The sequence below is a fragment of the Mastacembelus armatus genome, chromosome 20, assembly GCF_900324485.2.
Source record: "Mastacembelus armatus chromosome 20, fMasArm1.2, whole genome shotgun sequence".
Lineage (NCBI taxonomy): Eukaryota > Metazoa > Chordata > Actinopteri > Synbranchiformes > Mastacembelidae > Mastacembelus > Mastacembelus armatus.
Genome location: NC_046652.1, coordinates 2654546 through 2681834, shown reverse-complemented (window position 1 = coordinate 2681834; position 27289 = coordinate 2654546). Strand labels below are relative to the sequence as shown.

Here is a 27289-nt window from a genome sequence, read left to right as displayed (position 1 = left end):
ATAGTGGATGCACCCGGGTGATTTATACTTTCCGCCACGAGTCGTTTTTATTTCCTATAATAACCATAGTGGTATTCCAGTGATCTGGGCGGTATCAGGGCGTCTTTCTGGGTCGTGGCCATAACCAGAGCGCATTCCCCCTGCGATTGGCCCGACGCTGTTCCGTAAAAGGAGTCAAACTTCTCCATTGTGTGACCGGGGTGCCTATCAAATATCCACGAAGTGACGACGAACAGCCTGTATAGGATTTGAAATCTGTGATTGGACCATGTCCTTGCCAGTCAGTGTTATCGGTTTGTAATTGGGCTAGAGGCGGAGCGTGTTAGTGTGCGCCCTGCGGAGTGCACTGTAGGGTGGGCGGACCGCAGCAGTGACAGCGACGCTCGGAGAGTCCTGAGAAAGTGTCAAAAAGCAGACAACTAAGGGTGAGTCGAGCTCAAGTGCAGACATTGTGTCGTAGCCGCTGTGCCGGGGAACGGGAAGTGTGTGCAGGGTGAGTAGGGGCAGAGCTGAGTGACTGTAGCAGTGAAGTGACGCTGATTTTGCATGAGTCTCGCAGCACGCATCACTGCTCTACGATAGTGCTGCCTTCAGGTGCTGCTCGGAAATTTTGACTTTCTAGGAGGAGTGAGCCGAGTGCGCAGAAGTAATGCAATCTCCGTTTTTTTTTTTTATTAACCTTCCGTTGTCTTGCAGACTTATCGCCAGCAATGTGAACAGCTTTCACTTTCCCCCTTATGTTCACCATCTTCAACATGTGCGCAGGGTGAAGTTGTGCTGTCACAGCACAGGAGGAAAGTTATGCAAGCGCTGTCTTTGTTGGATCTGTCCAGTGTGTGTGTGTGTGTGTGTGTGTGTGTGTGTGTGTGTGTGTGTGAGAGGAGGGCTCAAGGGCTGAACAGCACAAACACTTGTGTTGTACTTTGTTTAGACTCTAAAGCTGTTGTCACAACTAAACCAGTGCATGCATAGATTGTTTTTTTTTTTCCCTGCAAGCTCCATATTACAGTAACCTCACCATTACTGGCTGGGTGTTTTATTCTTGACAGCTGACAGATATTTTCCTACAGTCTGCCTTGGGGCTGTAAAATTGACCATGTTGTGGTTCAGGACCTTAACAGAAGTTAATAGCAGGCTTGTTTTGAACACAAACATTTAGTGGCTGTGTGTGTTATTCCCTCATTGCACTGATAATGAGCTGGACATTGTGTGTTGTTACTGATTTAAAGTGGACAGCACAGCTCTACACAAAAGGCTGTTCACTGTAGACCTTAGAGGAGTCGACGTCCACACCTCCCAGTTCTCAGCAGTGTATCGAGCAGGATGATTGGATGATCAGGAGGCCTCTTTGAAACACAAAGGGAGATGCAGTCAGATGAGAGACTGTCACTGTTTGCAGAAGACAAGCTTAGAAAATATAGACCTTTGTTTTGAAAAGTCTTGTTCTCCTCCTCTTAGTTAAGGTTTGTAAATGCAGGTTCATGTCATTAGTGACTAATTCTCACTAGACTGGGCCTGCTGTCCTTTTCTAAAATCATTTCATATGTTCAGTAAGCTGTGTGTTTGTGAAACATGAACGTGACTGATTGGACAGGTACATTATATCTGCAAACTTTATCATACATTTGTTTATGTATAAGTTAAGATCTTATCACGCTGTCACACAAAAATGCCCTTATTCCCTTTTCCCTTTACGTAACTCCCATCATATTATTAACAATGTTGTCCAGTGATTGACACCCAGAGGCCACTGTATTTAATACACCTCTGAAATATCAGGCGCTCCGATCTTAATGCTTCGTTTGTAAGGAAACTGCTGTTAATTGAACTGGTTACTGTTTGAGTTTGTTTCTAATATTATGCCCATGTCTACTTAGGAACATGAAGGTGTCTCTAGAATTAGTCAAACAAATACCATGTCAATTAAAACAAAATATTATCTCTGTAGAAATCATTTAGTTATTTATGCTGGCCTTTACCAGAAATGGCTCAAAAAGGTTCTTTCCCTTTTGAGATGTAGTGAAAAGCTCCAGAAAATCAGTGGCAGCACCGGCTGATGTTCCTCCTGATGTTATGACTCACATGCAGGAGAATTTTTAATAATAACAATAATCACAAAAACCTGTTAAACAAAACAGTGTTTTTTTTTTTTTTTAGTTTCTAATTCCAATCGGCTCAAAAATGACAGAAAGACATTAGACAAGATGATTACATCATATCGCAATATGATTCAGCTAGATGTTGTGTAAGATTATCACCCTGCCCTAAATGCTACACAGAACTGTTATCTAACAACAAAAGCTGCTCTTCTATCACCAGAGTCATGTTTCTGTAGGTTCTACCTGTGAAATGAAACATGGTCGATTTGTAATTTTTCAGTCTGCTCTGTGTTTCAAAGCGTTGAGCAGTCGTAAACATGCTGAGCACTCGACCACACAGTGTTTCTTTCAAGACTGGCACCAGAATATAAAAGTATATTTGACCAGAGACATTGATGATGTAAAGAGGAATCACAGCAGAAAGGATTGTCCCTCTCATTCCCTCCCTCCCTGTCACCCTCTTTCTATCCAGATTACTCTCCAATCCCCAGCAGCCAGATTACTGAGTGGGAAATAAGAGATGGGACTGATCTCAGGCCCTGAATCATTATGGCCCTGATTGAATCACATTCCTAAAATGTCCTGTTGCTTGTTGCTTTGCTGTAAGTCTGCCAGAGTGATCAGGTATTAGGTCTGAGGGGCTGAGACTTATCAAACAGGTCACAGAGGTTAGTGATTGCCATATTGACTTTCCCCTGAGCTGCTGAAATGAACAGATAGAATATCTTTGTGTGATGCAAAGCTTTCACAATATACAGAGATGAAGCAGTGAGAAACCATGTGCTTCACTCTCCAGGGATCAAACCCCACCTCAAAAGTCTGTTTGCCCTCACATGGGTGTCTCCCAGCTACCCTGTGTCTTTATAGAGAAAACACAAATCTATAGACGAAAGAACAGAAAGTTCAGTATTTATGAAGTGCATAATAGACGCTCGTAACGTTGAGGACCCTGTTAAGATGGGACACTACTTTGCTACAAGCACACACTGTAGCAGGATTAGTTTATGTCCACAGATGAACGGGTCTAAAAAAGAAAATCTTTTTTTATTACCTTATGTTTTTACATATGCATCAGCTCGTAGATGTTTTACTGCAGTACAGCTATCTCAGTGTGCTGAACCTTTACCTGTGCAGGCCACTTTAATGCTCAGCAGCTTCTTGCCAATGTTAAATACCACTCACACAAGTTTTATAGTTGTGGAGAGTTTTAGATTCTGGAAAAACTGTTTTGCACTGCAAAGGTGAAATCAGACTTAATAACTTACAGCTGGGTCTTGTAGCAACGGCTACACACATAACTATCAGTCAAGTAAACTTGGTTTCACATTACATTTGGCAAAGCTGAACATTTACATTGGACAAAATGACTTTTGTCTTTGTAGCAGGAACCTTTTTACTAAAGACTTATTTGAAAGATGGACATAAAGATAAGTTACATATTTGTATGAAGTTCTTGTTGATCAGACTTTAGCTGGAAGCATGGTCATCTACTTTTAAGGGAAGCCCCAAGCGGGGAAATAAAAATGATATAAAAAGTAATGCATTTGTTCTAACATCATTGAATTTATGGACTTTTTTTCAGATTGTTTGTGATTATTTGGAAAATGGATCTTGGAGAGGAGAAAAAGGAAGCCACTTGAAGTTTCACTCGGTTCAAAGTTACTCAATTTGTTTGTTCCATGTAATAGGAAATGTCAAAATTTAGAGTAAAATGGCCTTTTACTTCCTTATACTCTCTCTTTTTTTTTTTTACATAAAAGTGAAGTATAGGAGCATAGAAATAAAATAAAATTTGTCTAGTTCATCAAAATAAGAACAAACACACATGAAGGAACTAGGAGGAAGAAATAATGAAAGGAAAGGGCGAGACAGGAAGCCATCACCTTAGTAGCAGTTGGAGGAAAGGAAGGAAAAGAGGGAGGAAGCATTTAGGTGAACTGACAGGCGGATGTAGACTCCACAGTCAGGGCTGTCATGGCTGTAACAAGAACCTGTCTTCAGGAACACGACACTGCTTCATCCCAGTCTCTGTCTAGGAATCAGGAAGCATAGGAAGTCCATCCTCATGCTGCCAAGTAATACTGTGACTGATGACAGTTCAATGCTGGAGCTGATAGTCGTCAATACTTTTGCATAGTTTTTATGGGGTTGTGTTTTTGTGTTTGTTTGTTTGTTTGTTTTTTTTATTTTACCACTTTGTGTCTTTAACTCTCTACTTTGCTATTTACGTGTGTGTGGGGGGATAAACCTTGATATCGAAAGCTGCAAATGTGCGTAGACTTTGACATGTCTGTGGAGATCCTCAGTTATCCAGGCCATTAAAAATGGACCAGAATGAATCAATAAAATCGGTTTATTTATTATTTGTCATAATCGGATGTTTCGGATTGCTTCCTTTTTTGCTGCAGTTGGTAGGGTGTGCATGATGCACCTGCAGTGTTCAAAGCACCCAGCAGTTCTGTCCAGTGTAGCGTGTTAAATCGGAAAAAGAAGGCAGTGGCAACTAGGGATGGGTATCAACAACCAGTACTAAATTGGTACTGGTGACTTCTTATTCCAGAAATATCAATAAGCTCATGGACAAATGGTGCTGCCATCACTATTAAGTCATTCTCATTTAGCTAGTATTTTCAAAGGTCACCCGACACTCTGTATCATGTGGCGTTGTCATGTCTCTGACTGTCTTGGCAGTCAGAAGTGGCGAGGGCAAAACATTTGAAAATATGGCTGAATGTTTTCACTTCACAGGATTGAATGAACACGCAGCTAAAGGCGATGTATGCAAAATGGAAATGTCTTAATGTGGTAACAGCAGTAATGTCATGAAACCCTTACATGTTGACCATTCTAGAAATCAGGAGCAGTTCAGCAGGTTTCATTGCTTTAGCTCAGCAGTTGCTGCATCTACAGACACATAACCAGCAGTGATCAGTTGCTCTTCCCTCTTTATATGTGGACGAAACTGTTTAACTTGATACTTCTGCAAAAAATAAATAATGAAATAGTTGAATATATAAGACTATTGACAAGTATTGCCAGTGACGAGCAGTGTCATTGTCTATACCGGTAATAATAAAATCCAGATACCCGTACCTTGTCAGAGTATAGTCAGCTGCCGGAGCAGTTAGCAAGACATCATGTTTTATGCATTTGGTTTTTGCTGCTTGAAACACAAAGCTGCTTTGAGGAAACACAACCTGTATTTGTCTCCCTTGAATGCATACACTTTAATTTTGAGAGGTGCATTATCTAGCAGAGGATATAACGGTGTATAATACAGCAGAGCTATTATGTTGTTAGAGCATCCTACATGAATTCCTCTGGTTTGGACTCTTAAGGTCTATGTCCCCTCAAAACACCATGAAGATGCTGTGGTGATTATCACATAAACGGAGTGAATGTGAGTGTGTGTAGTGGTGCTGGAGGGGCAGAATGTGAGATTGCGTGACAGCAGTGGATTTGAATGAATGAAATGATGGAGGGATAGAGAGCAGAGAGGACGAATGGATGGTACAGAGTGATCCAATCGCTGTAATCCTCACTCTTTGACTCGCAACATTAGCAGTTGCAGCAGTGTGTCAGTAACCAGGCTTTAGTAGTGTCAGCCCTGCTGGGAATTGTACAGTCAGGTGAAGAGATGGATATCACATGGAGGAGGTGTGTTTTAGACCAAAGAAGATGAGGAATGTGAGGAAATTCTGTGGAACCATCAGTATACTAGATATCTATTTTTAAAAAAAAAAACTATGCTTTTTTTTTTTTTTTTTTTTTTCCCACTTATATTCACTTCTCATTTATAGCTTGAACTGTAAATCTGTTCTTAAAATGAATTAGCCTTAAATGTAATGACACTTAATATGCAAAAGCCATTCCAACATGTAGAAGTGCATCACTGGATGCTTTTGGAAGTAGCAGCACTGGTGTAATCCGACTTAATGCCAAATTCAGAGAATCAGCCAAATGAGAAGTAAGGGACAGCCAAAGGAAATGGTAGTGAAACAACAAGCACAGAAACTCTACAGATGAAAACTGCACATATTAGCTGCTCAGTAAAACACTGAATAAAACTGAGCAGGCTTTCAGAGCCAAATAAAGCCATTAAAGCTTCAAAGAGTGGAAAAGTCTCACTTCTTGGTTTGTTTGCTTTTTTTCCTCAGTTCAAACTCACAGCAGAACAATCCTCAGTATCAGCTGCTAGTTTGAGGTTAAGGTTACATTATTTGCAAGTCAGCATATTTTCCAACCCTATATCCCACAAGAGAAATGTATGTTGCTTCCTTGACACTTGTTATATTTATCTAGTTTTATTCAGTGTTTACATGTGTAGATTTAATATAGTTTGGTTTATATAAAGTTATTCTAAATTTGAGGTCAGCAACATAAATGAGTGCACATGGTTCGGTCATCTTGCACCTATAAAAGAAAGGCAACACAGGTAAACAGGCTAATGTCCCAACTTTTTTCAAAGCCACTCGTGGCATCCAATTAAAAATGAAAATATTTGTATGTTGTCTACTATTTACAATAAAATATGGGTTTTAAATCATTAGCAAATAATTGCTTTCTGGTTTTAATTGCATTATGCATCCATCCAAGCGTTTTCGGAAATGGCCTTTTCTTATTCTTTGAAAATTTATTACGACAAAAAAAATCTGTACAGCAATGAATCCCTCAGAAATGTGAATGTGAGGTTATATTTGTCACATTGAATCCACTATTGTATTGGGCCAACAGACCAAGCGGTAGTGTGTGCACATGCTAGTGAATACCCTCTGACATGTGCCAGCCCTGGATGTGTGTGTCCACTACCTGTGTGTGACAGTGTTTGTTTTAGGATTAGAGTTTGACCTGTCTGTGTCTGTCTGCTTTGCATTCCATTGTGATGTGTAAAGCCTCGCTCTGTAACAACGAGGCCTAGTTAACAAAAATGCTGTTTCTGTGCTTTGGAGGGTGTGTAGGCGAGGCTGTGAGGACATACAGGGAGTTCACTGAGGGAGTGTGTCTTCCCGCTGATATGGAGGGAGGGAGGGAGGGAGGGAGTATTTATCAACAGGGAAGGAAATGATGGAAGTTGTAGTAGTTTGGAAGTGGACATGAGTACCTGTTTGTCTGGATGCTGTCTACCATGCAGGCTAATGGGCAACAGCAAGTGCTAAATTATACAAACATCCTGAGAATCCTCTGGAATTCTGTTAGGCCTAGAAAACAGCTAACACACATATATACACACATTCGTCATTGACCTACTACATTCCCAATCCCCTTACCTTTAACCTTAGACATCACAACTAAATGCCTGACCTCATCCCTTACTCTGACCCTAAACCCTAATTATTGTTTTTTTTTGATTATCAGTGATATATATATATTTTTTTTTTAATTACATGATTAGCCTGATATATAAATTAATTTAGCTGAAATACAAGTTATAAATAAAATCGTTAAAAGCTTGTCATTTGCATTTAATGTTTTATTCAACAGTCTTGTATTTATAACAAACAAATATGGACTGCAGGGGCTTATTCCCCAGCAATAGTTAGACTTCGCTGGTAATCTGTGTTTTACAGTCTGATATTCTTATTATTTAAGAATTCTTATCAGTTCTTTTATTATTTTTAAGAGAAAAAAAAGGATTTTTCTAATATGTTCACACCTGTTACTTGAGAAACAAAGTGCAGCAGTATTGTTTTGAACAAAGCACCAGACCATATGATTATCTACTGACAAAAGTCCAGTGCAAGACTATGACCCTATTTAAAAAATATTCAATACTAAATCCACCCCTGCTCTTCATTGCAAACTGCCTCCACATGTTATTAAATCAACATATTTATGTGTTTAGCTCTAGTCAATTTCATCAACAAGGTATTTTTACTTCTGATAGTAAAAGGAAGCTCTTCAGTCTACTCTAACACCACTAGAACATTCAGCCACTCAGCAGCATAATGTGCATTAGATACTGCAAAGACATTTGATTGTATAGCATGGACTTGCCTCTATTACGTTCTTAAATGATATGGCCTTCAACCTGGATTTGTAAATGGATCTTTTAAACTGCACAGAGAAAAAAGTAGGGCTGCTTCATACAGTTCAGTCCTTTCGGAAACCACTTAGGTTGAACACTAACTCTTCAATTAATAATAAGTCATTAAATTGGACTTAAGAGTAAAAAAAGCATTTGCTGTTTTAAAAGATGTGATTTAATATTACATTTTTGCCATTCAGTCACCTGTATGTACGAACACCTGTAGGTATTCAGTCTCAAATAAGGATTTTCTAAAATATGCAGAAATTAACATCGCAGTAGTACATGTCCTAAATCCACAGAAATTCAAAGAACCATATGACTCTTTGCTGGCATATCACCAAATCAGTAATATATGCACCAGTCTCAGTTCATTTCAAGCATGTGCAAAACATTGTACTAAGGATCTGCTTTTAAATGAAAGAAATGTAAGGTAAAATGGGGGAAAGTTGAGAACTTTTCTTTTTCTGTTTATCTTTTTTTGACAGTGTGCCTTTGGCTGTTTTCATTATGGGGCTGTATTGCTGTACTTCACCTGTATGTCACCGGAGGCCAATTACAGTGTGCAGTGTCTCTCTCTCTCTCTCTCACACCCACACACACGCATACATACACCCACACACCTCCCCAAGGCCTTGGGCCACTCCCTGTGTTTGATGACAAACCAGAGACAGTGGGCTCTGTCTCTTTTAGTCTCCCTTGCCCACATCTTTCTTTTTCTTTGAGTCTGTGTCTCTGACACCAATGTCTCATCACTTGTAGTAGTCCTAGTAATGGCAGGGCCTCATGAAAATCTGTGTGAGAAATGTGTTTTAAATTTTGTAATTATGTGAAGTGTGTGGGTTAGAGCTAAACTATTAAATGTGAGAAGTGTGCGTGTGTGTGTGCGACTGGGTGTGTGAGACTGGGTGTGTCAGAGAATGTGCAGATTGATCCACTGTTTTAGTTGCATTAGTTTCAGATCAGCAAACGTTTTATCGTTAAGGGTGTAGCCTCATTTTATGTGTTAGGAAATGTTTTTAAAAATACTGTATGTTAATATGTACTTTAAAAAATCATATAATCAGGGTTTGATTATGAAGTGATACCCTGTATGAACAAAATGTGACACTACATTGTGTTAGTATTACTAAATAATGTTACATTCAGGTTAATATGACCATGTATTGATACTTGTGCTTTCAGTATATTTTTCCAGCCTGCAGTACCTTTGAGAATATTCTGAACAGTATTTAACTCTGGTAAATAACTGAAACAGTAAAACAGTAGTAAGGGTATCAAAAATAGATTTCCTCATAGTTGTCTCCATTAGATGGTGCTTTATTTTAAAAAATTACACATAACCCAATGTGTGATTGTGTGTAGTACTGTATTTACACGGCAGAGTCATGAGTCAGACTTTTTAGGCCATGATCTGGATCACAAACCTAAAGACATGGAATCAGGACAACAATCTCCTCGAGCATCAGCAAGACAAAGGACTTGGCAGTGGACTTCAGCATGAAGCAGGAGAGTAAATACCAGCCACTCACAACTGACAGGAGCCCGGTGGAGAGAGTGGACAGTTTCTGGTCAGGTCTTCACATCATATAGGGCTCGTGTTGGTCCTGTCACATCAACACACCCTGGTGAAGAAGGCCTGGCAGCCTCTTTACCACCTGAGACACTAAAAAGACTTAAAATTACTCTCTCGGGTGCTTAGAACTTTTTGCACATGCAGCATGGAGAGCATCCTGACAGGAAGCATCACAGACTGGTGTGGGGACAGCACCAAGGACAGGCGAGCTCTCCAGAGAGTGGTACGATCAGCTGAGTGTACTATCCAATATGAGCTCCCTGACCTGGGGATTATCTACAGGAAGATTTCTGTTGTGATCAGGAAAACACTTTTGCTCCTTGAAAGCTTCTTCTTGCAGGCCATTAGGGCCCTCAACCAGTAGAACATCTAGAGGCTGAACTTCTACTGGATTTTTGTCCTCATAATGTGCAATACCTCAACTAGTCCATGAAGACTGCAAGGCCTGTCAGTAAAGCGTTTCAAACCAAGGGAGCCAACATGTCCAACTTTTCAAAGCACCTCACCGACAGACTTGCTGACTTGTATAATTTAAAGATATGATGGATCGAGAAATTGTTTGGTTACTTTAAGCATTGATTAACTATGTTAAAAGTTATTTAATAATATTATAACTGTAATTATAATAACAATTAAGCCACTTGTCACAGGTTTGAGAACACCATTCAGAATTTTTGAGGACTCTTAAGAGTTCAAGGTGTCAGATATCTCTCAGGCCAGTATTTTTTCAGAAAAGAGTAGTTTATATGAGCTGATGTATGTGTGAGAAAAAGGGCTGTTTTGTGTTGAAATTGTTCTTGTCTTACCCAGCTGGGAGTTTTTTTTTATTTTTTTATCCATTATTCTGGCTCCCTTTGTTAAGTATGTTTTTTTTCCTCGACCATTATAATCATACGAATAATGTTACAGAGGCTGCAGTAGCACAGTCATTTAAGACGCTGCCTTTATGCCCACACAGTTTACTGGAAGTTGGGACACCTGTAGGAACTGTTAGTTTGTTTGCCAATTTTCAAAGCTTCATTTGCTTCCACTGCACAAGTGCAAAACATATGTAAGTAACCCCGGTACTTGATCTCTGCTTAAATGTCAATGAAAACTAAAAAAAACTAAGTGTGTATACAGGCTACATGCACAATGTCTTTGTGTTAAAACTGTTTTTAACACTTCAGACAGCTTATACCATTTCATTTGCTTTAAAATTTACTGTATATGCACATAAAATCTGCTGATTAAAGTTGTTTTTTAGAGACTTTTCCTCCCCAGAACAATGATCACATTGCAGCTCAAACCATTCCATAACTCCAATAATACGTTTATTGTTGTGGCCATGTTGGCAAAGGTCTTGTACACCTGCTACTGCTCCTATGGGTCTTATCTGAGATGGGGACAAACAGTCTCAATGATTGTTGAGGGTTTATGATTTGACACCTTGTGACAGGATTGAGGATTCCCATGTGCCTATACTTGGAGTTTTAGTTTACAGGGTGTGGACAGGTACTAGACAAGCGTGTCTGTATGAGTGCATGTGTTCATGTGAGTAATGGCTCTTTTTCTAGAAGTGTCTCTGCTTCTCATAGCCTGTTGTTCTTTTACTCTCACACACGAGTACTGAGTATGCTGAAGTGGATTCCCCCAGGTGTATTTATTTATCAGTAAGGTACATCACAGCTCAAAGGTTTACAAACTGAAACACACAGCTAGTACGTGGTGAGTTAAAACTAAGTAAAACTGGGCTGCATTTGCTATTTTGACACACACCAGACAAATACTAGTCAAACTGGTCAAGCACAGGGTGTTTAAAGGTGGCAAGAGTCCCAAGCAAATTTAGCAATAGAGATAAATAGGGGGAAAAAAGCATTCTTCAGACACTTTTATGCAGAGAGTAAAGATGCATTTTATTAAGACAGGCATCCTAGTTCAAGAGCCTTACAGTCTATTTTCATATTCAGACATATGACCTATGAGTCCATTTTTTAAAATCCCATAGGTTTCTCTTTGCTGCAGATTTCTGAGGTTCAGTCCCCTCTCATGAATTCTTCAATGGTTGCTATAACTTCGACATTCAGCAGGCATTCATGCAAGATGTACAGCAAAAATGTTGTTCCACAGGATAATTGAGATTTTTAACTCTGGTGTATTTATGTTCACTCAGTCTTGTCTTCAGGGACAGATGAGGTAATGTAGCAGAAATGTGGCACTACATTTCCTGTGGATTACTACATATTTAGCACCTAATCTCTTTGTTTTTCAATTTTCTGGAGCAGCTAACTGTGCTTTATAAACACTGCCCTGCCTCATCATTTTGGCTATTTGAAACACAGCTTAATATATGGTCAATTCCAACAGGCCAGAAGGATTTGGGATTTGGGGGGTAGAATTTGATTGATGACAGGTCTACAGCTCTAAAAATAAACAGAACTGCCTAAACCAACTGTGGTAAAGAAAAAGCTGTGGCATTTTTAAATGTGTGCCATCCTATATCAAGGTTTGAATGAGGTAATAGATTATAAACTATAAATGGGCCAATTCATAGTTGTTCAGTTCTGATACTCAACTACTGGTGCAGACACAGTTTCTGATACAAGAACTATTTTTACTTTTATTATTATTATTGTTGTTGGTATTGTTTTTAAGTTTACATACTAATTGCAATGACACTTGGTTGTGTCGTTTGTACAGACAGTGCTCATCATCGAGTGTAATGGAGTTCAGCAACTTCTCTGTGATCATTTTTTCCTTTGGGATGTCTCAAGTTTGTCGCATTTCTGGAACTCTGCAGGCGCTTGAATAAATTGGTTGTACAACGCAGCTCCCACCTCTTGGCACACTGGCTTTACGCACATTACAAATAGGTCCAAAAAGATGTTTCAACATTTTAGTGAAATGAACAGCTTATGTTGTTTGCTTACTTGGTTACAGGCCGAAGTTGTGGACTATACTGTATTTATACAGTAGCCTTAGAGCTGTAATCCCTGAAGGTTAAGGCCATCTCTTCAAAATAAATAACTCAACAGGCAGGAGCCACCAGTTTGCATCCAAATGGATATCTCTGATACTGACCATGTGCCACACACTGCATGCTGTGGTGCACAGAACTGTTTGAGTGTTTTGGTGCATTTTGTCAAACCACATATGACATGGAAGATTCACAGTGACACATTTAGTGTTAGTGTTGACTACGGATGCCAACTACAAAAGATCAGATCATCCTTAGACAAATGTCAGATGTAGCAGAAACAGAAGAGGTGCTGCAATTTAAACAAGACTGTTGACATTTTACTTGAAAAGACACTGATTTCTTCTGATTTCTGTCTTGACTGGATCAAATAATGGCCCAAACAACATAGAACACGAACCTGAATTATATTAAAATAATAATATCACCAAAATGAGCAATCCTAAGTAAGTAGGATGTTAAATATCACTGTATATGCTAGTCTGTCCTGTTATGTCTTTCTCCTCCTCTTCTCTCAAGCAAATCTTTCTGTCACACAAATCCCACCCATTGTCCAGCAGATGACATCATCTGCCTCACCAGGCCCCAGTGAGGTCAGCATTTTCCTTAGCACCCTGTCCATGTGACCTCTGATAATCATAAGACTACATAATGGTAATGTACACTATGAATATATAACTGCCTCACTCTGTTTAATAGCCACATTGTGAATGGCACCAAATCCACTGCTTAAGTCAGGTTTTAATTTCCAAATGTGCTCTCTAATTTTGTTAACAACAAGACACTGATCTACCACATTGTCTCATCAGCACAAGGCTGTTATTCTGGCTATGACATTATGACAGGGATCTCATAGTCTGTGTGACCTAAGATGAACCTCCCATTTTTCTCTTGTTTTTTAAATGTTACGTCAGGGAAGGGACATTTGTCTTTTCACATTTCTAAGATAATTATAGCTGCAATGGAGCAGTTCAGTGCAATACTTCAGTGCCTTGCTCAGTGGCACATGTTGGAGCATTAGATATCTTGACAGCTGGAATGTATCTGGTTTCAAACCTGCAGCTGTCTTCATGATGTTTCCTTATTGATCTGGGGAATCTCAGTTGAGAAACAATAAGGTGTTAATGATTTATGAAGAGTAAAAAGAAAATGGTTTCTTTGTTGTTAAAAGCCAAATGTGGCAGCAGCAGTAGGAAGACGACCATTTAGCAGGACTTTCAGTCTTCAGACAGGATCCACTCTGGTTAAGTGTCCTTGAGGAACACCTTAAACACAGGGTCCTGCTGCCCTGTGTGACCTTCGACTAATCAAGCATGACAAAACATTTTTTCATTGCATTTAAAGAAACATGAAGAAACAATGTTTTTGGGAGCCTTTTGTATGATTAAAGCTGGTTGTTTTCATCTTTAACAGTTTTCTTTGACATAACCTCTTTTTTTTTTTTTTTTTTTTTTTTTTTTTTTTTTTTTCAAATAGGTCTGAATCGAAAGGTTCCACCAAAAGATACAGTGAACACTTCAAACAAACGAGTTCAAATAAGTTTGAAAATGAATTTAGCATTAAATGAGAAACGTTATGAGAAATCATCATTTCTAAAATGACTCATTTTCTTATGTTGATTAAAGGGCACAAGAGGCATTAAGACCCTGCATATGGTTCTTGGAATCTGAAACACTGATGGGTGCAGCTACTGACGTCACACGTGGCTTCTAGTTGATACCTGAAACAGAAACTTCAGTTTCTACTACTTTCCAAAACACACTGACAATCAGATAACCAACATATTCAAGTACAGAATAACATAATTAGCAAGTAGAACCTAGTATGCAAGCTCCACAATGTCATCATGTAAAAACTATGAACAGAGTCATCAACTTCAGCTTTATCTTATCTTTTTTTCTTCTATAGCAGCCGTCCTGTGTGCACTGATTTTATTTCAGGTTTTTGACAGTGTCTTAAGAAGCAGTCAGTTATATTTGTGTATGTTTTTAGTTAAGGTTAGAGTCCACTTTATGTTCGGTGCCAGGCTGGTACCTTAGTAGTTGTTGAGTGTGGGAAAATTGCAGGTTTTCAAAATGTCAGTCAGTCTTAAACACACAAGCTGTAAAAACTTGTCTTAAAAGCAGTGTGTTATTATTACAAAATCTGCTAAGCTACATTCTTATTGTTCAGAAATATAACAATAGATTTTTTTTTTTTTTTGCTGATTTATCATCACCATGTGTGCTTGTCATGCTGGTTTATCACCGTACAACAGTGGTGTGTCAAAACATATTAGCACAAGACTTAACCTTCACCTCTGCTTTTTTGGCAGTCAGAACACACACTCACTTTAATGCATGTGACTAATCCACGCATGGACTTGGGCGTTTATTAACAATCAACACAATAGAAACTGCGTTTTCCATGGGTTTCCTTCCTTTGTTGAATCCAGATTATTTCCGAGCGGGCACACCAAAGTTTGAGCACAAGATGGGAAAACAGGAGCCCAGTTCAAACTAAAGCACCTCACTAAGGTTAAAAAAAGTCCTTGCGTTTCTGACTTTCATGTCCCAAATCCAAATCCATCCCATTGTAGGATCAGACTAATGACAAGGTTCTCCTCCTGTGGTGAAGTGGACCTGCTGAAATGGAGCAAATGAAATCAGTTCATGTTTTTCAGCTTTTAACGTCTTAGTTTCAGTTGTTGGGCTGGTGGCATGGCTCACTCAGCTAGCACCTGTATGCTGTGTGCTAAACGCACACAGATGATGTGGAGTTAAATATGGAAACTGGAGCAGTGTTCAGACCAGCATGACTTTGTGGTTGGCAGGCAGTTGGCAGCAGCCGTCCTGACACACCCTGGTCTCAGCACTTTTGCTGCTGCTGATGCAGCGTTAGTCAGGCGTGTAATAAGTACACCTATGTATAGTTTATTTACATCTTTCCTTAAGAAACTGCCTGTTGCTCACTATATGTACAACTTTTAAGCCTTGGTTATGTATTTGATTTAATGACAGAATGTCTGAAGACTAATTAAGACTGGCTGCTTGGCCAGCTGACATACTGACTGACCAAAAGGATAGAAAAAGATACTAAATGATCGATAAATTTAATTTAAGACTGTCTGTTAAAGGGAATATGTTGACCGTCCATTTTCTGAGCCATAAGAATCTTTTAATGTTTGGTTCTGAGGCTGAAACTGAAGATACATGGCCAAATGTATGTGGACATTACACACATTATTAGTGAACATCTCTTTCACCTGAATCAGATTTTAATTAAAGCTGCTGGGATTTGCTGTCACAGCAGTATGACCCTCAGTCTCCACTGTATGCTGTTGAGATTCCCACTTTCTTAACATGCTGGGCTATATATTACGGTATAGTGATTATAAAAAGGCTGAAAATTTACCATCCACTACATAAAATCCAGAAATTGTCAGTACCTCCAGAAACACTTCAACTGGGCACTGGAACTGCCATGAGACGTGATGAACGTCCGGGATATTAGATGATCTTATAAAGTCTTGGCTTCCAGTTCATGCCAAACATGTTGAACGGTGCTAAGGTCAGAACATTGTGCAAACAGGTCGTGGTCTTCCTCACCAAAGTGGGGAAAAAATGTCTTTATTGAACTGGATTTGTTGTGTTGTCACAGGACAGGGTCTTTTTCAAACTGCTGTGTCATTGCTGTGTCATTGTCATTTTATTGGTCTAGTCATTGTGTGCTATTGAATTGAGTTTACCTCCAGGCCATCAACATACTGGCACATTTTAATAAGGTGAATCAATAGGATCCCTACAGATGGACAAATAACCCCACTATATATTTATACAACTACAAGTACGCAAAGGCATACCTGTATAATTTTCTCATTGCACTGAGTAGCTGATCCAGCAGATGGGGATGTAGAGTTGTACTTGAGTGTGTGAGAATCCTAACTGGTCTTCAGAAAATTAGGTTTTGTTATGTGCCTTCTATAGGAGGTGAAGATCCCCTAATATGTTAGTGTGATGGCAGCAGTTTAAGAAAGGATTCATTCATGTGTGATATGTGTTTGGCAGTGCTGCCAGGCAGAAAGGAAACTGTTAAGGTCTTGAGATTGATCCTGTTTGCAACAAATGTGTTCTCTTGTATTGTCATTGATTAAGACGTTCAGCCCTTGGCTCTCGTTTCAACAGTGCAAGAAAATGAAGTTCAGATACAAACAGTTTAGATAATGGAAGGAGACAGATAAACATAGAGTGTGTGTAAGCAGGACTGAAAGGCTGGTACTAAAGATAATCTGGCCTTATAGTTAGAAGATGACACAACATGACTCTGAACTCCAAAATGACGAGTGCTTGGATGAGTGTGTCTGTGCGATGTGTGTGTCTGTGCGTCTGAGTCCATGTTTAGGTACAGATTGTGCTTCTGTGTCCTGCTAAGTCATGTTTACCTTTCATGCAACATAATCCCAACTGAAAGTGTGCCTCCTTGTGGTAGACAGTGGTATTAGCTACTTAAGATACTATTAGTGATTTAAAAGCTGACCTCAGCTGTCAGTTTATTAGGTACACCTGGTTATAATATTGGTTATTATAGTTAATAGAGTCTCGGCCCTGCAGTAAATCCTCCTTCATATTAGTTATCTTTTCTGTTTTAAAGATTTGTTGATTGAACTGTGTGGTCATGTTGAAGCCTATGGTTTATACAGCTGTAGATATGCAGTTATTTGGCATAACCTCATGGAAGTGAGTATAACACAGGACCTACAAACAACAGAGATTGACTGTGAGGTTGGACTGGATTTCTGTCAGGCATCAGAGGGGCATTATGGGATTTCAGTTCCTATGCTGGTTTTTATTTAAAAGAAAAACATGGTAACACAGAAAGTGTTAGAAGGAAAGTGTTCAGAGAGTATCTTTAATAAGTGCAGTTGTCATGATTTTAAAAAGGCAGACATGTTCTGTATGTTCAGTCATATTTTCTAAAAAAAAAATCACCAGTGTTTCTCAAATTAATGAGAAATTTACATTTGCATCCACAAAATGGCATGAAATCATGTTGCATGCATGAAACTTGCTTTTAGAATTGTGAATTGTGTCCACATTAATGTGCAGGTAGCATTTGACTGTTTGATAGATCTCCACTTTAAGAGATGAGACATCTATAAGCCACTTTAGAAAGTGTTTTTTTTTTTTTTTGGTTTCCTGATGTTTCATGAACACCTCAATTTGTTCATATAGTTTCATTTAGATTTGAAAAGCACGTTCAGCTTTTGTTCACATGTGCACTGGTACCTTGCTCATTCCTATGTTTCTATGTTTGTTTGCAGTCATGGCAGAGTTAGACCTGAGCCTGACTGACGCGCTGACAGACAGCGGTCCCGAGCCGGGTCCTGAGAGCCTAGTGGAGCGTGATTTTGTTGCTGAGCTGGAGGCAGAGCCCTACGACGATCAAGTCAGGGAGACGGTGGGAAAGACAGACTATATCCCCCTGCTGGACAATGACGACACCAGGGCAGGTGAGAATGATATGATGGTGACAGTAGAGCATGGAGAATGTAGATATTATTTAATATTATCCTACAAGCACACTCATAGGAGACAGTGAGAACGTTGGGCAGCTTAGGAACACACAGGAACATTAGCATTCATCTGGTACATCTCTCTCTTTAGCTCCTACATACAGAAAACTTTGTTGTTTTCTAGTTTGGTACATGACCCAGTAACTTTTGATGCTGTTTGGTGCAAAAGAGGAGTGTTATCACTGAAAACAGCTACCTGCTGTGGCTGGACAGAGCTTGGTGAGAATGAAGCTTCCAGGCAAGAAAACCAGTGAGCTGGTGAAAGATGCTCACCTGTAGTGCATCATGTTGTGATAATTCGTTGCTATAAATGGACCTTTTCACATTACACAGTGTAATTTAGTGTGTTTAAATATAAAAATATGATTATTTTTAACTTTTAATAACAACTAAACTAAAATCTAAAAGCCTCATTATTCTTTCTGTCTACATAGATTTTCTTGAAAACCACTGTATTTTGTCCTCACCCCTTCGTATCTGATTTCACATGCAATATCTTAGATGGGATCAGAATGTGTGCTATGTAACATGATCTGCAGCTGCTCCTAAATGACTGATAGTATCAGACGTTGCTGCACAGTGGCTGCCATTTTGGATCTGTTGGCATGTCATTCAGCCACAGGGAAGATAAAATACACTTTTGAAAGAGTCGAGTGATAAAGTGATTTGTTCCTGTGTGCTTGTATTTTATTGCAGGGTCTCTGTATTGAGAACAGGCTGAGAGTAAAATTTGGATTTGGTTTTGTAACCAGTACTCAGACATGACATAGTATATAGACAAGCAGTACAGAACCGACAGATAACAAAACCAATAAAACACATCAGCATAACTCATCATCCTTTTTGTGTGTAATATAAAATTGTTCAGGATAATTTCCTTTTACATGAGAAAAACAAAACTAACACAAGAGGTTTTGATCTAATATGGCGTCTATGTAGCTAAAAGCAGAAAGCAAAGCAGAAACAGCCTCCCATAATTGTACTTTTCATACACTGATGTGTGCACATGTAGGCAAACATGAAAGTGTAATCTCTGCAACAGTGAACAACAATGAAAGTGTTGTTTATCTGGTGCTCAGCCCTCTGTGCTATCACTGTGGGTCCTATTCCATTCTTGCACTAGTGCACTAAAGAGAAAAGTTTCTATGCCCTCTGGAACCGAGTGGCAGCCGATATCATGTCCCAGGGGGGCCCTCGGCCAAGGCACTGGAGCCTTCATCTGGACCTGGCCCCCCAAGTGTGGGACAGGCTCAGTCAGGTGAGAGCGGATCTCTTTGCAGCAATGTGTTATGAACTCAGTGGTTTTCTCTGTGGGTACAGGACAATCCCTGCTGTCAGTGTCTGATCGTCAGTGTCAGGTTTTTGTTTATATGAGCTAGACTTGTTGCTTACTATTACTGTATTTACTACACAGCAATAAAGAATCGGTAAGATAGGAAGAATAACGCACAGATGCTATGAGTAGTCAGGAAAGTCACTAAAGCTTCAGTAGATGAGATGGATCAAACAAACATTTGAGCCAATAACCATATAAAAGGAAGTGACAGTTAACCAGGAATGACTCAGCTCTCGGCTCTGTTTTGGTTATCCAGACACTTTGGTCAGACAGTCAGACTGTGCATGGGCACTCATCAGTGACAGCTGACTGCGGGACAGGCCGTGGGTGGTGTAGCCAGTGATCAACTGTGGCACACTGTGTGCATTTGGACAAACACAGACATGCTGACACACCGAGTGCCAAACAGCAGGGTGAAGCAGTCTGCAAGTTAATATCCTCTGTCAGCAGGGGAGCTTGATGGAAGAGGCAGAGATTTGTTTTTGTGATATTTTGGTACTCTCATGCACATGTAATGTGCATTCATGATGGCTAATGCTTGTGTAAGGTGTGTTTCACACTGTGATATTTGTGTCCTTTATTTTTATTTTCTTGACACAAATAAATCATACCTTCTATGTGTGCATTGCATGCATATCTATAATTAGTTTTTGCATGCCTGAACTTACATGCAGACCTTTATATTAATATGTGCTTTTGTGTGTGTGTATAGTATGTAGAGTATGTGTACACAGCAGAACTGCAGAATGGTCTTCATTGTGCATCTTTGAGATTATATGTATTTTGATGTACTATTTAACTTTTTTATGTGTGTTTGTGTGAGAGAGGGAGAAAAATACTAAATACTGAGTTCCTCCAACCAGCTGTTTTTAGGCACAACTCAGTGCAATAATGTTCCAACTAAAGCAGTCAAGGAAAGTGATGACATGCATCATGGGTGTGAACAATGCAAGATATTATGTGCCATCTGTGAGAATGTTGAGTGTGTTGACTGTGGCTGAATGAAAGAAGCAGATTGTTTACAAGAATCAGCACTATATGCATGCAAGTTTATTTCTGTGCATGCTTATAGTGTGTATATGTGTGTGTTTTGAGTTTTTTATGACTAATGTGCTCTATACTGCATGTGTGTGTGTGTGTGTGTTTGCTGTGCAGATTACACAAATAAATGAGTGATTCAGCAATCATATGTCACACAGTTACCAGTCAGCATGTTTTGTTCTCTGCTTTGTCGAAGCCTGACCATAACTCACCTGTGTGGGACAAGCACACCAACAGGGAGACAGTGGGCTACAAACACTCATAGTGCACATCAGCTATGTAGAGATGCAGTTACAAAAAATACCTGAAAAGTCAGTGTCACTGGTTTCCTTTTAAATTCAGATTCAGACCTGTCATATTACCATGTACAAAACAAATATGATGCAGTTTGATTCCCTATCCTCTCAAGCCATTAGCACTTAGATCAATAGTAATGCATTTGCGTGCGTGTGTGTGTGTGTGCGTGTGTGCGTGTGCAGACACGGATACTGCGTTGGAGAATGGAGAGCAAGAAACTCATGTGGTACAAAAGCCTGGTAAGATATATCCCACAATTCCCTCTGCTATTGGTTAATCTGCTAAGGCGTCCTGATCACGCACATCCTCCAGTCATGGCCTTTAAGTATTTTCTTTCAACCTTATTCACTTCCTGCTTATTTTTCAACGCGTGCGTGTGTGTGTGTGTATCTTTATTATTAGTGGGCTTTTGGAGCACAATAGATATTACAATCTAACATTGCAGAGACAGTACACTTTCTTCAGAACTTGAACTGTAAAGAGCCATTTCTCTCACAGTCCTCCAAGCTGTTAAAATGAGGACCTGAACTGAAGAGAATGGTAATAAATTAGATATATGTTGATTTTAAATACTCCAAGGAATATAATGCTGAGAACACTGATCCAAAAAGTTGGCTTAAGCTAAATGGACATGACACAGTGAAATAAAAAAAATCAGTGTTCCCTGCGTTGGTTGGTTTGTGGTGACTATTTAAACCTCACCTGTTAGCTTGGATCTGGCGCAACGGTATGATATGAAGTGAATCACAGCTCGCAAAACTGTTTCCAAAATATTAAAGTAACAAGATCTCATGATCAGTTTAGAGCAAACCCTGACCGCAGGGCTTTTATTTACTACACATTCAGATTCATTATCGTATAGGCTACTTTATGGTCTGTGCATGGTTCTGTACATGTGAGTCTAAGCTGAGCGCCACCTACAGACATGATAGTGTAACACATGCTGTGCTGTAAAACAGTTGCAGTGAAAGTGCATTACTAAATTCATTCATCCGTATGAAGTAATGTTAAACATCTGCGCTAACATCAGCATGGGGGACATGAAACAGCGTCTCGTCCCCTCTCAGGTTGTCTGAATGCCAACACTCACTCCAAACTTTGTTTCAGCTGCAGGATTTATTACCTGCATTTTAAAGTCTGCAGTATAGCTCTTTGTTTTGGGTGGCATTTTCACTTGTGTTACACTAGGAGTTAGAGTTCAGCGTAAACATAAGCGTTTTTACTTTTTCGTGGTAGAATATTATCTTCAATTGAGTCAAGAGTGCCATCTAGTTATAGTCTGGAAAATACGGTAAATGATCAGTACGGTCTATGGTTATAAAGATAAGTTATACTATACATACATAAACTGAAAACATTACACAAGCATTCATTTTATAATATATTATAAATTAACATTTCAGTAGAATCCTAGCTAAAAAAAAAAAAGGACACAGTTGCGTTTCATGCTGATTTAGTGTGAAACATTCTGATGAACTGTTTTCTGGGATTGTCATGCTTTATGTAATGCTCTTCTTTTTTTATGTTCTGACCCACAGTAGCTGTGCATCTACATCTAGTTTAGTTCTAGTTTATAGTACACTTAGAGTAAAAACAGCTGTTGGCTGCTAAGGTAATAACATCATAACATAAGAAGCACGAAGCTGTTGAATCTGCCCACTGTGATATTCATGTTCTGTGTGTTCCTGAGATAGCTGAAAAGTTCAGTGGGAATGAAATGTGGTGACAATGAGGGTTATGTGTGTAAATCAGAAGTCTGTGTTGGCATGTTAACTGGTGAACCATCTGGCTGTTTGCATGGCATGGGTAGTCTGTGTCACAGTAACGTCTGTAAGTAGAGTGGCTTCAGAGTATTTAGGCATCATCATTTTCTCAGGCTTTATTGTGTTGTAGATTAAATTGTAAGTGGGTAAAATGCCATTAGTCTTCACGCAGTAACCCATAATGATAAACTCAGAACATAAATGTTTGGATGAAATCTCATTTACAAAATATTAAGACCCTTAATTTAGTACTTTGTAGAAGCTGGTTTGGCAGCAAGTACAACTTCATGTATTCCTGGGTAAAACCCATCAAGCTACACGCACCTGGATTTGGCAGTTTATTATATTCTTCCTGGCAGATCCTCAGAGCCTCCATCAGATCAGATAGGAAGAGTCTCTGAACTGCCGTCTTCTCCACGTGTTCCATGAGATTTAAGTCTGGGCTTTGTCTGGCACACACAGGGACAGTCAGACTTGTCCTGAAGCCAGTCTAGTATTGTCTTGGCTGTTTGCTTCCAGTCACTGTTGTGCTGAAAGGAGAACTTTCACCCTGGCCTCTGGTCATGTGCTTTTTGGAGCAGATTCTTTAAGGCCCTCTCTGTATTTGGCTGCAGTCATCCTTCCCTCAGTTCTGACCAGTCTCTTTATTCCTGCATCTGAGCGTCATTCCCAGATGTGTCAGAAAAGTTCAGCTTTTGTGTCATCAGAGCAGCAAATCTTTTTCCTCCTGTTCTCAGATTCCTTTAAATGCTGCTTGACAAACGTCAAGTCTTTTATTTAGTGTTTTCCATCTAGCCACTCTTCTTACAGTTCTGATTGATGGGTTGCTGCAGAAGACTTCTGAAACTAGTAGAGACGCAATCACCTTCCTGACCAAGGACCATCTTACATGAATACTCAATTTTTTCTGGATGGCCAACTCCAGGAAACATCCTGGTAGCTTGAAACTTCTTTGGGACCTTATATCATGTGTGTGCCTTTCTAAACTATGTCCAGTCAATTTAGTTTGTCATAGGTGGCCTGCAATCAAGACAGGATGCACCTGCCCACTATTTGGTGTGCAACAGAAATGGGCCTGAATATGTCTATAAAGGAGAGATCACTATTTTTAATGGATGGACTGGTGACCTGTCCAGGGTGTACCCCTGCCTTTCACCCAAAGAGAGCTGGGATAGACTCCAGCAGACCCCTGGGACCCTGAATAGGAATAAGCAGGTATAGATAATGGATGGTTGGAATTAAATCTGCAAAAATTTCTATAAACATGTCTTGAGTTTGTCATTATGGGTTTCTCAGTGTAGACTAGAAGATCTAGTTTCCCTAATAGCGTCAGTAATGTGTGATCTATAATTTCTAAAGCTCCTTCAGTGGAGAGAGCATGTGGTCTTCTTTAGGTGCACTGGATCCATTCATCATTGTTATTCCAGTAGACCCCAGGGAGAGGACGCAGGTGGTATAAGTAGTAACTGGGTCAGAGAATTGAGAACGTAAGCTGAATCCTGACAGAGCAAACACAGATGTGTGTGCATGCGTGTGTGTGTGTTAAGATGCTGCACGTCACCTCTGCTGCTTGATGCTACTGCATGGCATGGAACGACAAATATATGATACAGTGTATCTTATCAAATATTTAACCAATAGAAGATGAACAACACTGTTTAATCTGGCATACAACTAAAGAATGGGTGTTTCTCATCTTGGTCAAGTATTTGACATTTTTAGATGAGTTGCTGTGGCAGATTTTATGACAAATTTACTAACTTGATTTCTTCCTTTTTCTCCCTTTTCCCTTTCTCTCACCCTATTTTTTTTTTTTTTCAATTTGGCCCTCTGCACCAATATATTATTTATTTTTGAATCAACTGATTCATTCATTTTTTAAAATCTCTTTTTTTTTTTTGTTAAACTTTTTTATGCCACTTTTTATGCCACTAATTATTTCTTTGTCTAAATAATATTTATATTCATATTTTGTTAATACACATTTGCACCTTCCCTGTGCTTCTTTCTTACTGGTGTCACCACCATTTTGTTTTTACTGCTCTCCCTTATTTGTCTTTCTCCCATGCTTCAGAGGATTAGAACCCGTCTTCATCACTTTCAATCAGCTGTGCTTTTGCTTCTGTGCACCTCTGTCCTCTTCCTCTGCAACCTATACACACACACACACACACACACACACACTATCTACAGTCAACATGGCTCTTTTGATCCACTATAAAGGAGAAAGTCGTGGGCAAGAAACCACATCAGCCTTTCACACACGCGTTACACATGCACACACACAGGCGTGTCATGTTGTCCTGAAGTCAGCACGTACTGTTCCTTCAAATAATGTCTTGGGATCCAGTGATCTGGGTGACACACCTGTCTTTGGACACACATACAGAGTCATATTTGAAATTCCACTTGTATATCAAATGCTCTCAACTTATGTTATTTCTCTCTGGTATGTCTGTCCAATAAACAACAACAATAGATTTACAGATTCAGTTTAACTTTATTTAAATGTTACTATGGTATAAACAAATCAAAATGAAACCCATGCACAGCTGTAGCCCCTACCTGTCTCGTTATCAAACTGCAACTTATGAACTTACTGTCTGCTAATGTCGTCACCAACACACACACACACACACACACACACACACGGATTCTGACACAATCCAGCAGCCCCCCGTTGTCCTCCTGCAGACCAGCACACACACAAACATACATTCTTACCCACTACAGATTATTTACACTTTTGTTGAATTTCTCTTCTAATGAAATGATTTGGTCACTTTTCCCCCAAATCTAACTTTCGAACCAGGACTCTTCACTTGTTTTGTACTAATCTTAAATCTTCAGTGAGCGATAATTAATGTAAGTTTCATTATGCATTAATATAATATAAATTCATATTTAATGAGTTTGCTGTGTTTCCTGTATCTTTTGCTTTATTGTCATTATATAAGCGATAAATTCAAATGAATCAAACACGGAAAACACTGTTTATCCTATTTTCCAGACTAACACTGTTGCTACAAGCTAGTGTGACAAACTCCAATGAGCAAAGAATAATTTGACCTCAGTAGCAAAATATGCTCATCATTAATATACTGTGTTTTTCTGGCCAAACAACATATGTGATTTGTACGTGCACATTCGTCCCTCTATCTGTGCATTTTAGCTGGCACAGGATGTCTTACTTTAACTCTTATGAAACTCATCTGGTCTTTAAATGGCTGTTAATGGACAGAAAAGGTAGATACATTTTCAGGGGTCAGAGGTCAAGGCATGCAATGAACACAACTGTTGAGAAGATGTAGGATACTGTGGTGTGATGCACTGTGTATCAGGAGTGAATTTTGATTTACTTACTTACTTTAGGTTCATATATGCTCCACTGAGGATTAGATCCATGTGTCTTGACTGTTTTTTTTTTTTTTATAAATGTGACTCTTTCTGCTGTCTGCCTGCACCTTGTACTAATAAACCAATATATAACACCATCTTAACTGGTTTGGGGTTTCTCTTTCTTCTTCTAACCAATCTGAACTAACCCTTTTCAACAATGCATTTTCCCTCTTTTGACTCCTTCATTCCTTCTATATTATGTATGTATTATTTCCTATTTCTGATATTCTCATGTCTTAGCAGCACAAAGCTTAATCATACTGACTGTAACCTCTGCAGGTGGTGGGTTTTTACAGAATAGGCTTAGAGATTAGTGTGTTTTGCAGAGAACTGATTTTCTGTTGCTTCTGAGAAATGTGCTTCTTTTGTTACAAAATACGTTACTTTGTTGGTCTTTCTGAGAACAGAGAGAATTTCTTTTGCTTTTCTGGCTTTGGCTTCAAAATGCACATCCAAAAGGCAATAAAGATAATTTTCCTAAGCTTCTCTCCAGAGGTATACTAGTTATCTGTGTTTTATAGATGGCTGATTGAAGTCTGGTTGCAAACATGAAAAGAACTGCAAGAAGCACAAAGTAGACAGCATGAAAGGTGCTCATCTGATTTTATTTTTATACTTTTCATTGAATTGCAAAGCATCATCTTTATAAAAATGCACACATGAACAATCCAACATGTCCTCTAACATAAACAACAAAATACATTGTCATTCCCAAATAACCATTTTGAGCATTTTATGATTTCATGCCCAGTTTCAGCAGATTGGGAGTGTTTCTGTTTTCCTCTATGATTGACGTTCAGTCGGATCCATTTTTAGTACCTGAAACTGCACTGCCTCAGGTGTGGCCTGATGGGGCTTGGCCACACATGAAAAGTTAGGAAATGGTATGTTAACACACTAAAAGTAGCACTACCAAGGCAAATCTGTCCACTGTGTGTTTTAAAATCAATATTGTCATTTTCATGGTACTGACAATCTCAAAAACTAGTTGTGTTAAGACTGGCCAAGAGGCTTAAAGACGCCACATTAACTACAACATCCTTGGTTCAAATCAAACCTGGAACCTCATTAACAGATTTGATTTATACAGACAAAAATAATTGTAAATAAAACAGTAAAATGACCTTGTTGAGCAGACTTGTATCGTGTTGCTCTAAGATTAGTATTTGTATCATTTAGTACCATCCACTATACTGTATAACCTCTAGAGATCACCCTGACCTGTTCGAAGCTCTCCTGTCAGCAT

At 39.2% G+C, this 27289-nt stretch overlaps 1 protein-coding gene across 11 annotated transcripts in view; it reads left to right on the top strand.

The window, feature by feature from the left end:
* Positions 1-333: 333 nt before the first annotated feature.
* Positions 334-27289, top strand: part of LOC113121387 (microtubule-associated protein 4) — a 74970-nt gene continuing 48014 nt past the window's right edge. For 7 of the 11 annotated variants that reach the window (XM_026291787.1, XM_026291791.1, XM_026291788.1 and 4 more), the window contains exons 1-3: positions 334-425; positions 17956-18144; positions 21064-21120. In XM_026291787.1, coding sequence (XP_026147572.1) covers positions 17958-18144; positions 21064-21120 — 244 coding nt within the window. In that variant the 5' untranslated portion in view covers positions 334-425; positions 17956-17957. Of the gene's footprint in view, positions 494-17955; positions 18145-21063; positions 21121-27289 lie in introns of all 11 variants that reach the window. The other 4 variants (XM_026291793.1, XM_026291790.1, XM_026291789.1 and 1 more) reach the window with 2 other exon arrangements.